The 17,796-nt window shown below is 40.5% G+C and overlaps 1 protein-coding gene across 2 annotated transcripts; it reads left to right on the top strand.

The window, feature by feature from the left end:
* The first annotated feature begins 25 nt into the window (after window positions 1-25).
* Window positions 26-16,733, top strand: HAUS1 (HAUS augmin like complex subunit 1). Of its 2 annotated transcripts, XM_082699308.1 has the most exons (10): window positions 26-113; window positions 2,661-2,924; window positions 3,660-3,834; window positions 7,918-8,053; window positions 9,296-9,430; window positions 11,318-11,441; window positions 12,252-12,317; window positions 13,916-13,987; window positions 14,224-14,271; window positions 16,490-16,733. In XM_082699308.1, the coding sequence occupies exons 2-10, from the start codon at window positions 2,895-2,897 to the stop codon at window positions 16,538-16,540; spliced, it is 837 nt and encodes a 278-aa protein (XP_082555434.1). In that variant the 5' UTR covers window positions 26-113; window positions 2,661-2,894; the 3' UTR covers window positions 16,541-16,733. The 2 variants fall into 2 exon arrangements, with proteins under 2 accessions (XP_082555434.1, XP_082555433.1); XM_082699307.1 differs by lacking the exon at window positions 26-113 and having other exon boundaries at window positions 2,831-2,924; window positions 3,660-3,873.
* Window positions 16,734-17,796: the final 1,063 nt, after the last annotated feature.

The following is a 17,796-nucleotide window of genomic DNA, read 5'->3' as shown; positions in this document are numbered from 1 at the left end:
TGCCCCTGGCGACCATGTGGGTAGCGGAACCCCTTACGTTGCGGCTTTCAGGCCCAGTCCCGGCTGGGGACCGTGTAGGCGTCACCCGGCGCTGGAACGCAGCTGGTTAGAAGGTGACGGGAGGTTGATGTTGTTGGGTCCGAGACTACAGCTTTTAAAGCGTACTAGCAAAATAAACAGTTATCACCAGGGGCGTGCGGAGCTGGTTAAACTGTAGATCGCTGGCCCCACCCCCCAGACCTTCTTAACGTTGAAAATTTGGAGTAATCTGAATTTTTGAGAGGCGCCCACACCATTCTAGGTGATCCGTTACGCACTCAAGTTCGAAAATCGCAGTTCTCTTTTATTCTATCTAAATGAAATCTGTATATTAGAACAAATTGTTTAAAAAATGGTAACAAGCACAATTTCAAAACGAGTGGTTGCCAATTCACTGAGGATGGTGCGGAATCAGAAGTCTCATCCCAGACTGGACTAGGATTCAGGATTTCCTCTACCAACAACTAGTTTCAGGACAACAGGGACTATGCTTTTACATTTGGAATAAAATTAGGGCGTCTGAGTGTCTCAGTTGAGCCTCCGCCTTGGGCTCAGGTCATGGCTCCGGGGGGATCCTGGGATAGAGTCCCCGATCGATCAGGCTCCCTGATCAGTGGGGAGTCTGCTTCTCCCTCTACCCTATGCCCCTGCCGGCCTGCTCTTGATTTCTCTCTCTCTCACTCTCTCTCAAATAAATAAATGAGATCTTTAAAAAAATAAATTTGGAATAAAATAGAAATGATAGGGATGCCTTGGTGGCTTAGTCGGTTAAGCATTTGCCTTCCGCTGAGGTCATGATCCCAGATTCCTAGAGTCTAGCCCTGTGTCTGGCTCCTTGTTCAGCGGGGAGCCTGCTTCTCCCTCTCCCTCTGCTGCTCCTCCTGCTTATATTCTCTCTTTGTACCCACGCGCACGCTCTCTCTCTGCCAGTAAATAAAATCTTTAAAAAACAAAATAAAACGGAAAGGATTAAATAAAAAACACCTTCCTATACCGACACACTAACATTGGAACAGAACTTCCCCAATCATACACACACAGAATTTTTGCCATAGTGAGATTTTTATGATATGCACAGAATTGTCGTCGGGAGAGGGAATATTGGGTGTCTTATCTAGTTTACAGACAAAACCTTAATCTGGGTGGAGCATATGAATATCGGGATTAAAAGGATCATGTCCTAAAATACAGCTTGCAAATGTATGGTCAGCAATCCCTTTTCTAATATTCTATTCCATTTTCAAGGTGAGTATCCTTCTCCTTATGGATAAGAGGAGGCTAACAGAAAAAAATATTGGCTTCTAAAAACAGAAAGGTTGGAAGGGTATTTTGTGAAATTAGTAGTGATGAAAGTGGACAAAGGACATAAAGATAACTTTCCCCCCCATACTCAGGGGCTGTACCAACTTAATTGAAATTTGGTTATTGAGCAGAGACACATTTGACTAAAAAAAAATAAGGAAGCCATACAATATGGTATTGGCTATTAGTAAAATTCTTTTGAAAAAAAAATTTTCATCATAAAGAAATTTCTGACTTAGAAGAAAGATAGTGTTAAGAGTGATCCACAATTTGGTATTAAACCACATATATCACACCATTGAGTACATGGGCTACCTTTCCTGATGTTTCACAGTATACTACAGGAGGCTGCAGGCAGCATTGTGGTCTAACTAGCCTTCAAAGATAAAACAATCAGAGCCAGAACATTATGGATCAGACTCTAGTTCTACTACTTAATCTTGGTCAAGTCGTTTAATCCATGTGTGCATGGTTTTTAATGTGAAAATAGGTAGAATAATGTGTTCATCTATTTTTCCAGGGTACTTGTAAGAATGAAACTAAAACAGGAAAACAAAGAGATCTATATATTGCAGTCTACAGAGAATCTTTTGTAGTTAACACTACAGTGATGGAGGGAGAACTGTAGGGAAGGCAAGAAATGAATGAAGAATGGCTGAGTGTCAGTGACCCAGCCAGCAGCTGGATGCCATCAACTGTTTTGTTTTGTTTTTTTCTTTAAGTTTTATTTATCTAAGTAACCTCTACACCCCAAGAGGGACTTGAACTCACAACCCAGATCGTAAGTCCCACTCTTCTGATTGAGCCAGGCAGGCACTCCAACTGTCAACTATTTTAAAACAGTCTCCAGCACATGTAGCTCTTTCATAGTGGAAACTAAAGGATAAGGTAAGACTGCTGCAGCTCATATTGCTAGGGTAAAAGTAAAAATTTTAGGGCGCCTGGGTGGCTCAGTGGGTTAAGCCGCTGCCTTTGGCTCAGGTCATGATCTCAGGGTCCTGGGATCGAGTCCTGCATGGGGCTCTCTGCTCAGCAGGGAACCTGCTTCTCTCTCTCATTCTCTGCCTGCCTCTCCATCTACTTGTGATTTCTCTCTGTCAAATAAATAAATAAAATTTTAAAAAAATATTTAAAAATAAAAAATGAAATAAAAATTTTAAGTCAATGCACTCCTTGTGGAAGAAACAAATATCTGCTATCCAAAAAAACAAGTTTCAGGTATTTTTTCAAGACAAGTGGTTCGAGTCAGAAATAAAAATATAAGAAAAGGGGGGAAATAAAACCCAGCCTGGTTCTGGACGGTTGTACTTCTCATCTAGGAAAAGATACCAAGGAGAGCAGAGAGACCCGCGAGGCGGCAAGCTCACGGTCTTGGAGCCTTGGACCAGCCTTGCCCAAGGACTCAGAGACCCACAGTCCTAGGAAAAACTACAACTCCCAGAAATCCCGGGCCCAGAAGGGGGAGGAACCAACGGCGTGTGGGCGGGGCCTTCAGGGCGAGCTGTGAACTTCTCCCGCGAGGAACTCCTCGAGAAGTGGCGGGAGCCGCGGCTATGGAAGCACAGGAAGAGAAAGAGGCGCAGGTGATGGGGCGGGATCGGGGATTTATGGCCTTCTGGAGACGGCATCTTTAACACACTCTCCCCGTCCGCGGATTCCCTAAGCGCACCTTGTTTACTTTTTTCCTCCCCCTACTCTGCCGGTCCATCTTTAGACCCTAGTTCACGATCTGCTTAGACCCCCGGGAAAGGGCGTTTCCCTGCCTTTCCCGGGCTCTCCTTCCTTGGACTCAGACTTGGAGAGCGGTTGAGGAGCCCCTGAGGTGCCTCTCAGCAGACTGGAGTGGGACTTGCGAATCCAAACCCACTTTCCAGCGAAGCTTCACCGTTCACCGCGGCTTCCTAGCAGGATTTTCACACCTGACCTGCTTCCTTATTCTGCATCCCTACCCTCGGTGCCTCTGGGTACCGCAGGGCTTTGGGCGTGTTGAGAGCAACTCTTTTTTCAAACTTTGAGCGTATAATAATGTTTTGGCACCTTCATACTGAGCTTAAAATCACCCGAGTGATGCAAATTACTATCCTTATATTGCTTTGTAGCTTTAGGAAAGGGTGGATCGTTTTCTGATTTTGTTCATTGGGCTTGCTCACTTTTTCCTGACATCTGGTATCTATCTCCGTACAGACAATTATAATGCGAAGTCAGTGCGTTGCCAGAGTATTTCCAGAGAACGTTTTGTTTGCTTCTCATCATTTCTTTCTCGTATTTGCTTCATGCTATTACAACAAACAAGGCTTTATTTTTATTTTAATGGTTAGGTTGCTGCATGGTTGAAAAAAATATTTGGAGATCACTCCATTCCACAGTATGAGGTGAATGCTCGGACCACGGAGATTTTACATCACCTTTCAGAGCGCAACAGGGTTCGGGACAGGGATGTCTCCTTGGTAATAGAGGACTTGAAACAGAAAGCAAGTGAATATGAATCCGAAGGTGAGATTAATTACAGAATTTTGAATGAGATAACTCGAGGTAACTACATTTTATAACACTAAAGAATACAAAATTAATTTAGTATAGACTGTTTTTTGTTTTGCTTTGGCTCCCACTCCATTATTATAGCAACTTAATAAGCCATTATTTCATTATAATGTAAATTTTACTAGTACTCTGATACCAAATAGTAACCCCAAAAACATGTGTCTAAAATTGGGCTGATATACAGGCTTTTGGTTTTTCACTTACATATCTTCTTGATCTGTTTCCTGTCTCCATGCTTTAGTTTAATGAGCCATCAGGACATGCGAGGTGGCAGCCATGAACTGCTGTGAAAAAATCATGTCATCACTATGTGTTCATGGGATTGCACTAGAATTTTTTGCTGTGCATAGATGTCTTGAGAAAGTGCATTCAAGACACCTGTTGTTTTTGTAATACAAACTACACACAAAGGAATTGACAAAAACCTTTCTATGCGTTGGAATATACAAAAGAGGAAAAAAGTGAGACCTATAGTTTCCCTGTATTTAATGTGTGTGGCCTGTGCTACATGCAATGTTTTGAATATAGTACAGTTTGTGTTGTAATTCTACTGCATATGGGCTTTTTTTCCCAATTTTCTTTTAAAAATTAATATACAGTAAAATTGACTTTTTGTTTTAGTTCACTTTTAGCATATAATATTTCTACGATGCAGCAATATTTTATATAAATGTTATTTTATGCAATTGCTTTTAAGTTTTGTTCTTCTTGATATTCTCTATTTGATGCAACATTGTCCTCATACCTTTTGTTACTTCTTTCCTCATGGTTTCCTTGAGGAACTTGTTCGCTTGTTCGCATGGCTATTTTGAAGTCTTTTCTGATAAATCCAACATATGATCATTCTGACAGGCAATTTCTTTTGCTTGCTTTTACCGTGGGTCATGCTTTCTTGTTTTGCATTCCTATGTATTTTTTTTTAAAGATTTTATTTATTTATTTGACAGAGAGAGATCACAAGTAGGCAGAGACGCAGGCAGAGAGAGAGAGAGGAGGAAGCAGGTTCCCCGCTGAGCAGAGAGCCCAATGCGAGACTCGATCCCAGGACCCCGAGATCATGACCCGAGCCGAAGGCAGCGGCTTAACCCACTGAGCCACCCAGGCACCCAATTCCTATGTATTTTTTATAGAAACAGGACATATCAGATAATGTATTGTAGCAGCTCTAAGTACAAGTCTCCCAACACCCCGGCCCCTCAAAACTTGTTGTCGGTGTTTTCTTATTTGTTTAATGACTGGCTGATTGTTTCTAATGAAGTTTGTTTACCCCTTGATGGTGTTAAGCCTGTGATGTTGGTCCTCAGGAAGGCACAGACTTAAGTACCCCACAGTCACTGTGGGGTGTCAGTGGTTTTGGAAGGACTGTCTTCCTCTTTTTCATAGACCATATCTAACTGCGAAGTTCTGCTAATTGACAGCCCATTATTGTGTCCAATAATGCTGTGGAACATAAGCTACAAGCTAATCCAATCAAATTCTGGCACCCTTAAAGGTATCAGAAGGCAGTGTTTGATATTTGCTGTGACCTAAGACTGGTTCCTCGAAAATGTCTTATTCTCTGATTCTCCTGCACAAAGTAACTAGCCTACAGTTTAACCTGTGTCTTGACTCTTCTCCCATTGCTTTTTTTTTTTTTTTAAGATTTATTTATTTATTTGACAGACAGAGATCACAAGTAGGCAGAGAGGCAGACAGAGAGAGAGGAGGAAGCAGGCTCCCTGCTGAGCAGAGAGCCCGATGCGGGGCTCGATCCCAGGACCCTGAGACCATGACCTGAGCCGAAGGCAGAGGCTTAACCCACTGAGCCACCCAGGCACCCCTCCCATTGCTTTTTACTATAACTTCCACAGTTCCTGAGAGTCTCTTTAGGCTTGTACTTCTCCAGGCTCTGTTGCAAATGAATTCAGCTCCTTTGTGAAGATACTGGGAATTATGTCTTCTATGTCTTGCTTCTTCCTCTGCCCAAAAATCTCTGAGCCACAATCTGGAGTTGGAGGTAGAGACGAAAGCAAACTTTTCTCTGAGTGGCCCTGCGAGGGTAGATGCTGAGTGCTTGGTGGACAGGGAGTACAGCAGCCTTAGGTCCTCTTCACTTTCCTTTCCTGGTGTGGAATCACTACCTCATGAGCTGGTAAAAGGGTCCGTGGGGTAGGGTAGAAGCTCACCCAAGGCAGCGCTTCCATTTCGAAAACAGTGGCTGGGTGGCGGAAGAGCCCACACCTTTGAGCCACATTCACCTAGGACTCAGTCTTAGCAACAGATAGCTGATGGGCAGGATGAGGAACACTGAAATTCAGTTCCTCCTGGACAGAAAGCCCTCTGGCTGGGAGCAGGGGGCATGGAGATCCCTGTGTTCTTAACTACAATAGTCTGGAGTGGAGTCTCCACCTCACTGAGCTGGGAGGGAAAAAGAGGGGGTGGTCTTGGTTTAAATACCACAACTCTCACCTTCCTCACGGAATTTTCATGGATTTTCTAGAATAGATGTTTCTTTATTTGCTGTTTGTCCTTAGAACCATTTTCCCAGGCTTTAAATCGTTGTGTTTTGCTTCTGGTTTTTGTTGTTGTTGTTGTTGTTGTTGTTGTTGTTTTTACGTAGTTGGGTTTCTTGTTTTGTTTTTTACAATTTTCGTCTGTTTCACGGTGGGGGCTGGTATGTAGCTCTCATTGCCCTGTTAGGCTAGAAGTCTTAATCCTGGTCTACTGATTTTTGACAAGGGTAACAAGACAATTCAGTGGAGGAGAATATAGGCTTTTCAAAGAAGTGCTGGGATAACTGGATAGTCACATGTATAAGAATGAAATTGGACCCTGCTTAATTAATTAATTAATTCTATGCAAGAATTAATTCCAAATGAATTTAAAAATCTAAGCATGAGACCTGAACCTAAAACTCAGAAGACAACATCAGTGTATATCTTTATGACCTTGAATTTAGCAATGGTTTCTTAACTATCATTCCCCTAAACACAAGCAACAAAAGAAAAAGTAAATAAATTGGACATCAGCAAAGTTAAAAACTTTTGTTCTCAAAGGACACCATCAAGTAAATGAAAAGACAGCCCACAGAATGGGAGAAAACGGGGCGCCTGAGTGGCTCAGTGGGTTAAAGCCTCTGCCTTCAGCTCAGGTCATGATCCCAGGGCCCTGGGATCGAGCCCCACATCGGGCTCTCTGCTCAGCGGGGAGCCTGCTTCCCTTCCTCTCTATGCCTGCCTCTCTGTCTACTTGTAATCTCTGTCTGTCAAATAAATAAATAAAATCTTTAAAAAAAAAAAAAAAAGAATGGGGAAAACATTTTCAAGTCATATCTGATAAGGGTTTGTGTTTATAACATATAAAGAACTCCTACAACTCAATAATAAAGAGATAAATAACCAATTTAAAAGAATGGGAATGTGAATATACATTTCTCCCAAACAGTTATAAAAATGGCCAAGAAGCCAGCATTATTAGACATCAGGGAAATGCAAATAAAAACCACAATTCCATTTCATACCTACAAGGAGGTCTATAGTCAAAAAGACCTTGGGTTATCATTTTATTGATCATTACTAAGTTCTGTGAGTGACTTTGATACAAAAAATCATCATCATCATCATCTTAGTAATAACTGTTGGTAAAAATATGGAGAAATTGAAGGTGGGATTATAAAATCATATGGTTGCTTTGGAAAACAGTCTGGTAATTCCTCAAATGGTTAAACATAGTTACCATATGACTAGCAGTTCTACTCCTAGGTATATTCCCAAATATTAAATGAGTAAAGACAGAATGTAGGTTAGTGGTTGCTAGGGCTTCATGGGTTAGGGAATTGGAATACGATGATTAAGGAATGAGGGGTATGTTTGGGGGTGATGAAAATGCTCTAAATTGTATTGGTGGGTGTACAACACTATGAATATACTAAAAGTCATCAAATTGTATACTTTAGGTGGGTGGATTATATGATATGTGAAAAGATTTCAGTAAAGCTATTAAAAATTAAAATAAAAGAAACATCTTAGTCACCATAGAACTCTCCTATCTTTTCAGCCAAGCATCTTCAGAGCCTTCTCATGGAGAGTGTGAATTTTTCCCCTGCCAATCTGTCTAGCACTGGTTCTAGGTACCTGAATGCATTGGCTGACAGTGCAGTGGCCCTTGAAATAAAGGATACTTCACTAGCTAGGTAATTCTTGTGACAATTTTAATTTCTGTAATCATATACTTTAATGTCTTGACTTAAGGATTTTTTTGTTTCTCTGGGTAATTCTGTAGAAGAAATTAACAATAAATGCAAAAACATTGAATTTACTTAATTTCTCCTTATTATCGCCAGTGAACATGTTTAATTAATTCAGATAAACTTGGTGTTGTTTACATTTTCTTCTTCTAAGATTAGGTTTGTGAAGTTTGGTACACATGTATATTTGGAAAGGGATGAGTTATCGCTTACATTGCTCCCTGTGAACAATAAGAAAAGCAGTAGGCTAAATTATCTGATTGAGCATAGTGAATTTTGGTCATGTTTCCTATACTGGGTAGAGTAGGTTGAGGACCTTTATTCTTTGTGATAGGCATCCCACCTATATAATGATATTCTTTCCAACAACCCTAGTAGGAAGCTGAAGCTCAGGAGAGGTGTGTTAAATAACTTGTCCAAGCTGATAAATGGCAAAACTGGGATTCCAACCCAGCTTGACACCAGAGTCTGTATGATTACCATTGCTGGCCATGTCTTGGCTAGGACGACCACTCTAAATTGTAATCAGAGAGCTGTCTAGCTATTCTACTTAATTGCCCGTATGAGGACTTGGAATTAATATATATGCTCAGAGAGTAGTGTTTCAAGTTTAAGAATATGAGGCTGTATTACAGCAGAAATTTAAACTTAAGTCAATTCAGCAGACACCAAATACCAGTTATATGCTAGGCATATAAATATAGCCATACACACGCACGCGTATAGACAGATGGATAGATATAGATAGATGTGTATACACACACACACACACACACACAGGCACTGGGGAAGCATAGGCTAATAACTGTCAGCAAGGACAGCCTCTGCTCATGGTCAAATAAGGGAGATGGGTATGTAAAACTATAGCATAGTTTGACATCTGTGACAATACAAGAATGTACCAGCTGTAGCTAAGTAGCACAGAGAAAGGGGTACTGAGTTCTAGAATGGGAGTAAATCTTATTTGAGTTTTGAAAGACAAATGGAAGTTTGCCTGAAGAAAGGCTTTTCAGGCAATGGGAACAGCATATTTTTAAAAAATGCATAGAGAAAAAAATGCATGGAGGTATGAAAAAGTGTGATGACAGAAAAATCCACATAGAGATAAAGTCATCGTTAGAAATGAGGAATAATTGTCATTATTGTTCTTAATGTCCATTTATGTGATCAGATTCTTTTTTATTTTAGTTTTATCCCTGCAGTGAATGACTTGACCTCTGATCTTTTCCGTACCAAATCCAAAAATGAAGAAATCAAGCTTGAACTGGCAAAACTTGAAAAAAATCTAACTGCAACTTTAGTGTTAGAAAAATGTCTACGAGAGTAAGTAATTGAGTTGGAAGCCGTGACAATGTTTATTATAAAAACCGTGACAGGGTATTATCAGATTTAGTTTGGGCGGCAGATATGATTTAAAACAACATTAGGAACTGGGGTCCATAAATGGTTTTCTAAGTAAAAAATGACTTGGATGTAGATAGGAGTTGGTTGGATACAGACTTTCACCTTTTACTTCATACAATTTTTTTTTTTTAAGATTTTATTTATTTATTTGAAAGAGAGACAGTGAGAGAGAACATGAGCAAGGAGAAGGTCAGAGGGAGAAGCAGACTTCCCATGGAGCTGGGAGCCTGATGTGGGACTCGATCCCAGAACTCCAGGATCATGACCTGAGCTGAAGGCAGTCATCCAACCAACTGAGCCACCCAGGCGCCCACTTCATACAATTTTTTACCTCTTTTACAAATGGCCTAGTTTTTGTTTGTTTGTTTTGAGATTTATTTACTTGAGACTGAGAGTATCAGCGAGAGTGGGACAGAGGGAGAGGGAGAAAGAATCTTAAGGAGACACTCCACTGAGCACGGAGCCCCATGCAGGACTTGAACCATCCATCCAGAGATCATGACCTGAGCGGAAGTGAAAGGTCGGATGCTTAACTGACTACACCACCCAGGTGCCCCAACAAATAGCCTAGGTTTTATAATTTGGGGAATTTTACATGATTTTTTTTTTTTAAGATTTTTTAATTTTATTTATTTGACAGAGAGAAATCACAAGTAGATGTGGGGCAGGCAGAGAGAGAGAGAGGGAAGCAGGCTCCCTGCTGAGCAGAGAGCCCGATGCGGGACCCGATCCCAGGACCCTGAGATCATGACCTGAGCCGAAGGCAGCGGCTTAAACCACTGAGCCACCCAGGCGCCCCGATTTTTTTTTTTTTTTTTCTTATAAGCTATGGTGCAACATAAAGTCACACTATAATTTGTTGCCCATTCTTATTAGACCTCTGGTATCCCTCCTTTTTTTTTTTTTTTTTAAATATATTTATTTATTTATTTATTTTAGAGAGAGAGAGAATGTGTGTGTGTATGCGTGTGCAAGTAGGGGCTAGGGGCAGGGAGAGTTACAAGAGAGAATCTCAAGCAGACTCCCCGCTGAGCACAGAGCCTGTCTCAGGACTTGATCTCACAACCCTAAGATCATGACCCCAGCCAAAATCAAGAGTCAAACACCCCTAGAGCTCTGATATCCCTTTTGATGCTCTGGACCTTCTTTAGGTCCCTGTTGCCCCAGAGATTAGATGCTCCAGATCAGGAATGTGGATATGCACAAGTAATTTAGTGGTGTGTAAATTTCCTTAACAAATATTGAGTATGTAGGTACAAGGCACTCTATCATGTCACATTTAGGAAAGAGGACTTTGGGACCTCCATAATTCAAGTTGGCTTGGATATATTAAATCATTTCTTCAAACAGCAGGTTTACTTTCTCCAAGAATAATTGGCCAGATTATTCTTAAAATTACTTAGTATTCCTTGAGAAAAATTCCAGGTGGCAGCATGGTGGAAATGACCTGGAAGAAAAAATGGTAGCTAGTCTGCAATATAAAGTATATGGTAGAGGGGTTCCTGGGTGGCTCAGTCGTTAAGCGCCTGCCTTCAGCTCAAGTTGTGATCCCAGGGTCCTGGGATCGAGCCCCACATTGGGCTCCGTGCTCAGGGGGAAGCCTACTTCTCCCTCTCATTCCGCCACTCCCCCTGCTTATGTTCCTTCTCTTACTGTCTGTCAAGTAAATAAATAAAGTATACAGTAGAAAATCTAGCAAGTGTATTACCACCTTTTGGCTAATCCATAGTCAAATCCCAAAAGTAGTAGCTTCTTTTTTATAATTCCACTGAAGAGAAGAGAATGTTTTCAACCTTACTTTTTAAGGGATCTAAAGAAGGCTGAGTTTCATCTGTCTACGGAAAGGGCCAAAGTTGACAGTCGTCTTCAGAACATGGACTTCCTCAAAGCAAAGTCGGAGGAGTTCAGATTTGGAATCAGAACTGCAGAGGTTTGTATGAAGGACTAAATATATTTAGTTCTTTTTTTTTTTTTTTTTTTAATTTTACTTATGCATTTGAGAGAGAGAGAGCATGAGAAGGGGGAAGGTCAGAGGGAGAAGCAGACTTCTGCTGAGTTCAGAGCCCAATGGGAAGCTCAATTTGGGGACCCTGGGATCATGACCTGAGCTGAAGGCAGATGCTTAACCGACTGAGCCACCCAGGTTCCCCTATTTAATTCTTTTCAAACTTCTTGTTGACCTTCACCCTCACATCTAGGCAATATTATTCCTACCTTTTCCAGATAAAGGAACTATGGAGAAGTTGGGTAACTTGCCCAAAGTCACATAGCTGCTTAGCCACGTATCCAGATTCAAGTGCAGACAGCCAGGCCCCGGAGCCCAGACTCTTAGCAGTGCACCCATCTTGTGGCAACTCTGCGACTGAAATGATCCACACGCTGCATAAAAGTGCTTAGATGCATGTGTGGTTTTCCATCTATGACTTGTCGCTTCTTGTTACTGTGTTGTATGTTGAAAACATGATGGTCACTTTCAAAATACTGTTTTTTTTGTTTGTTTGTTTGTTTTAAAGATTTTATTTATTTATTTGACAGACAGAGATCACAAGTAGGCAGAGAGGCAGGCAGAGAGAGAGGAAGGGAAGCAGGCTCCCTGCTCAGCAGAGAGCCTGATTCGGAACTCGATCCCATTACCCTGGGATCATGACCTGAGCCAAAGGCAGAGGCTTTAACCCACTGAGCCACCCAGTCACCCCTCAAAACATTGTTTTTAACCGAACTCCCTTTTTTGGAATTATAGGAGCAACTTTCATCCAGAGGCATGGATGCTTCTCTGTCTCATCAGTCCCTAGTAGCACTTTCAGAGGTGAGCTCATTGTAACCCAATTTAGCTCTCTTTAAAATCTTAGTGCACAATCTGCTTTTTCATTTGTTTCTTGGTACAGAGCTTTGTTCACTATTAACCTGTTTTTCTTCACTTCTGTAGTTTACGTTCACCAGCATTTATACCTTTATTCCTTGGTTAGCTGTAACTATCCTCACATTTATTTGGTTTCCTTTACATATTACTATATGCTAGAAACTCTTTGCTAGAGTTGGTTATATGTTATTGATTTGTTTATAAAATATATATATTGAGGGATTATATACTAACCATCTAGCTTCTTTTCTTCTCTTTCCATTTACAGTAAAAGTAAAATGGCAGGCCTGAAAACTCCTATAGGATGCAGTCCTAGGTTTTTAGGTTGTGTAAGTGTCTCGTTTATTTTTGTGGGAAGAGGGAGAAAGAGGAGGTTTTATTTTGTTATTATTCTTTTATTCCTTTTTTTAAGATTTATTTATTTATTTGTCAGAGAGAGGGGGAGAAAGAGAGAGCATGAACAGGGGGAGCAGCAGGCAGAGGGAGAAGCAGCTTCCCTCTGAGCAAGTCCCTCTGATGTGGGACTCAATCCCAGGACCCTGGGATCACGACCTGATCCAAAGGCAGACGATTAACGGACTGAGCCACCCACGCATCCCAATTATTATTTTATTCTTGTGATTTTTTACACTTTGATTGACAATTCATCAGTACATATTTGAGACCCTAACTGCTCCCTTACATTATGATTCCTGTTCTCTTAGACAGCATACTTAGATCCTATTCTCTTTTTTTAAAGATTGTATTGATTTGAGGGAGAGAGAGCGGGACCAGTACAGAGAGAGAGAGAGAGAGAGAAGGACAAGCAGAGTGCACTGAGTGCGGAGCCTGGTGTGGGCTCCATCCCAGGACCCCGAGATCATGACCTGAGCCAAAACTAAGAGTTAACACTTATCCAGTTGAGCCACCCAGGTGCCCCTATTCTCTTATTTTTTTTTTTTTTCCTATTCTCTCTCTCTCTCTCTCTCTTTTTTTTTTAAGATTATTTATGTATTTATTTGGCAGACAGAGATCACAAGCAGGCAGAGAGGCAGGCAGAGAAAGAGGAAGGGAAGCAGGCTCCCCGCTGAGCAGAGAGCCCAACTCAGGGTTCTATCCCAGGACCCCGGCACCATGACACAAGCCAAAGGCAGAGGCTTTAAACCACTGAGCCACCCAGGTGCCCCTTCTATTCTCTTTTTTAAAAGATTCTATTTTTAAGTAGTCCCTGCATTCAATGTAGAACTTGAACTTACAATCCTAAAATAAAGAGTCATGTGCTCCTTGGACCAAACCAGCCAGACACCCCACTTAAATCCTATTCTTAGGAAATGGGAGTATAACTTTTCTCTTTTAAGCATCTTATAAGGATTGATTCCATTGGAAGTAAGTTTGTTGTTCATATATCTTTGAACCTCATTTGGCCTATAGGTACAATTTGATACATTATTTAAAATAACTTAATGTTAATGCTTTATTATATTTTATTTCAGAAATGAGTGGTGTTTAGTTGCATTACGAATATCTCTATCACTCTGTGTCTCTTGTGTTTTTTCCACCCCCAGAAATTGGCAGAACTAAAACGACAGACTATACCTTTGAAGAAAAAATTAGAGTCCTATTTGGATTTAATGCCGGTAATTATTTTTATGAATTTTTAAAAAAGCAATCTCCAACTTTCCCCAAGGGTACTAAATGATCATGAAAATACTAGGTCTATGTTTAAGGATTTAAAGTCTGCTAAATTTCAGTATTGTATGTAAACTGGATACACTTCTGTAAAGTTTTTGCCTTTTGAAAAAGACTGTTGCACTTTTTCTCCTTGAGTTCTGGGTGATGCAATATAACGTTTTGTTTTATTTTTCTTTAAAAGAACCCGTCCCTTGCTCAGGTGAAAATTGAAGAAGCAAAGCGGGAGTTAGTAAGTAGTTCCATTTTTCTTCTTCTGATTTTTTAAAAAGAAAGAAAAAAACTGCTGATAGAACTAAAGCTCCCTTCATCCTTCTTTTTTCCTTCCGACTCAGACGTAAATGACAGTTCCAAAGTTGCTATGTGTCATTACCATGCTTTTTTAATTTATTTTTTTAAAGATTTTCTTAATTTATTTGACAGAGAGAGAGATCATAGTAGGCAGAGAAGCAGGCAGAGAGAGAGGGGAAAGCAGCTACCCGCCGAGCAGAGAGCCCGATGTGGAGCTCAATCCCAGGACCCTGAGATCATGACCTGAGCCAAAGGCAGAGGCTTACACCACTGAGCCACCCAGGTGCCCCATTACCATGCTTTTTTAAAAAAAATTTTTTGGTTTTTTTTTTTGAGTCAGCTCAGCACCCAATATGGGCCTTGAACTCATGACCCTGAGATTAATAATCACATGCTCTCCCAAATGAGCCAGCCACATGGTCTACCATGTATTTTTTAAATACTTTTTTGGATATGTATATATATTTCTTTCCATAAAAAATACATAGTAATATTTTATCTCTTTTAAATTTTTTCATAGATTTTCCTGGCTGGAAAAGGGGGTGTCGAGAGACATAGAATATCCTAGGCAAAAGAATTAACAAAGGTATAAGAGTTAAAAAAAAAAAAAATGGAGGACTTGTCTAAGCTTTGGCAAGTGATGCAGTCCAGCTGCTTAGGGGTATACAAGGATGGTAGGGCTAAAGAAGATCGATTGGTTTATGATATAAAGGATCTTAAATATAAAGATGTTGAACTTGGAGGCTCTAGGGGAGCACTGAACATTGCTATGTATTTCTTTATTTTCTAAGCTAAAGAGAAATGTGACCAAAGCTATGCGGGTTTTTGTTTTTGTTTTTTTAAGATTTATTTATTTATTTATTTATTTATTTGTCTGGGAGAGAGAGATACAGTAAGAGAGGAAACATAAGCAGGGGGAGTTGGAGAGGGAGCCCGATGCAGGGCTTTGATCCCAAGGACCCAGGATCCTCATGACTTGAGCCGAAGGCAGACGCTTAATGACTGAGCCATTCAGGTGCCCAAAGCTATGCTTTTTGATTAGGACAGTTCTTTAGAAAGATTATTCTGGGGGAAAAGAGGAATATTATTCTGGAATCAGTGTATAAGTGTAGACTGGAGGAGAGAGAGAGAAAATTGCAGAAACTGGTTGGCCTCTTTTGACTGGGGAGAAGTAATGAGGAAGTGGCAATGAGAGTAGGAAAGAGGTGATGTGAGAGAAGTTGTGGAAGTACTTTGCTTAAACAGGAGATGTCAGAAAAATGGGTCCATGTATCTTTTTTTTTTCTTTTTAAAGATTTTATTTATTTATTTGACAGACAGATCACAAGCAGGCAGAGAGGCAGGCAGAGAGAGAGGAGGAGGCAGGCTCCCCACAAGCAGAGAGCCCAATGCGGGGCTCGATCCCAGGACCCTGGGATCATGACCTGAGCTGAAGGCAGAGGCTTTAACCCCCTGAGCCACCCAGACGCCCCAGGTCCGTGTATCTTCAAACTGATACAGTGACTCATCTTTCTCAAGAGTTTTTCCCCTCGAGATGTTTATTAGAATCAGGAGTCTGAAAACTTTCAGGGGTATGGAGAAGAATGCAGAGATATAAAAGCAAAAAATGTCTAAAAGCATATTTAATATTTATAATGGTATTTACAAAAAAATGTTTTTTTAAGATTTACTTATTTATTTTAGAGAGAGAGCATGACAGTCGGGAGAGGGAGTGTTTTGGTTTTTTTTAATTTATTTATTTAACAGACAGAGATCACAAGTAGGCAGAGAGGCAGGCAGAGAGAGGGGGGGAAGCAGGCTCCCTGCTGAGCAGAGAGCTTGATGTGGGGCTTGATCCTAGGACCTTGGGATCATGACCTGAGCCGAAGGCAGAGGGTTCAACCCACTGAGCCACCCAGGAGCCCCTGAGAGGGAGTCTTATGCAGACTCCATGCTGATCATGGAACCCAATGTGGGGCTTGATCCAACAAGTCTGAGATCACGACCTGAGTCAAAATCAAGAGTCAGACAACATAACTGACTGTGCCACCCAGGCACCCTTGAAATTCTGTTTTAATGTTTTTCTTTTTCGCTTCCCTTACTTTAAATTACACTAGGAATTCGAGCACCTGTTTTATGTTCTTATTTATAGAATTTATGGTATTTCTTTCTTCCTGTAGGATACCATTGAAGCTGAACTTACAAAGAAAGTAGACATGATGGAACTGTGAGCAGAGTCAAGTAAGCTTCGTCTTCCCTCAAAGAATACTTTGACTAGGACTTGAAAGAATGTATTCTCTTCGCCTTCTTTAATAAGTCAACTCCTGTTTCTTAGATGAGATAATAATGTCACTGTTGATGAACAGTGGTTTTTGGTTATATATTGCATTTCTGTGCCCAAATACATAGTTTTCATATTAAAAAGCATTGTGAGTTCTCTATGTTGCTGGCAGTTAAGTGTCCCTCGCTAGGTCTCTTTGGTGAACATTACGACATTTGTCATGTCATCGCTCATGAGGTTAGTTACTGAAGAGAAGAGTTCTGCAACTCAGTTATGTTTCTCCCACTCCTCCCTCCAGGGTTCTGCTGTCAGTTCCTTCTGATCAGCTCACCTGCCTACCTCCAAATGTTAATATATGCAGGAATTTAGTTTATGAAAGGGGTGACCTTTTAAATCAGTAGCGGAGAAATGGATAATTCAACACATGGTGCTAGATCCTTACTTCACACCTTATGTCAGGATAATCCCAAAGATCAAAGATTTAAATGCTAAGACAAAAAAAAAAAAAAAGATAGTGAGAGGAACCATGAAGAAGCTTTAATGTTTTGACTCTTAAATAATCATAGAGTCAGTAAAATGGGTCCCCAACCCAGGAGCCATAAATGAAATGATAGAAATATTTGAAAATTTGGAAATATTAAAAATTCCCATGTAGTAAAATCTTTAAGAAGTAAAAATCAAAGGACTTCACAAATGTGGTGTAGGGAAAATTCACTATGTGCACTGTGTTTCACCATGTTCACTATGTTCCTTTTTGTACTTTTTTTTTCCTTTTTGTACTTTTGAAAATTTTGAACCATGTGATTAAGGAGCAGTCAGTTAAAAAAAAAAAAAGCTATTAGTTTTGCTTCATTTTGTTTTTTTGCCATCGGCTTTTTAAAGATTATCTAAATGGCCTTAAAAATTTCCCTCTCAGGGCGCCTGGGTGGCTCAGTGGATTAAAGCCTCTGCCTTGGCTCAGGTCATGATCCCAGGGTGTTGGGATCGAGCCCCGCATTGGGCTCTCCACTCAGTGGGGAGCCTGCTTCCTCCTCTCTCTCTGCCTGCCTCTCTGCCTACTTGTGATCTTCTCTCTCTGTCAAATAAATAAATAAAATCTTTAAAAAATTTAAAAAATTAAAAAAATTTTTTAAATTAAAAAAAAAATTTCCTCTCCTTTCCCACAAATATATGGAGATACAAAATCAAGAGACATTTATATTTCAC

The sequence above is a fragment of the Mustela nivalis genome (assembly GCF_964662115.1).
Source record: "Mustela nivalis genome assembly, chromosome: 14".
Lineage (NCBI taxonomy): Eukaryota > Metazoa > Chordata > Mammalia > Carnivora > Mustelidae > Mustela > Mustela nivalis.
Note: the sequence above shows the minus strand (reverse complement) of the source record. Positions and strands in the feature narration are given on the sequence as shown.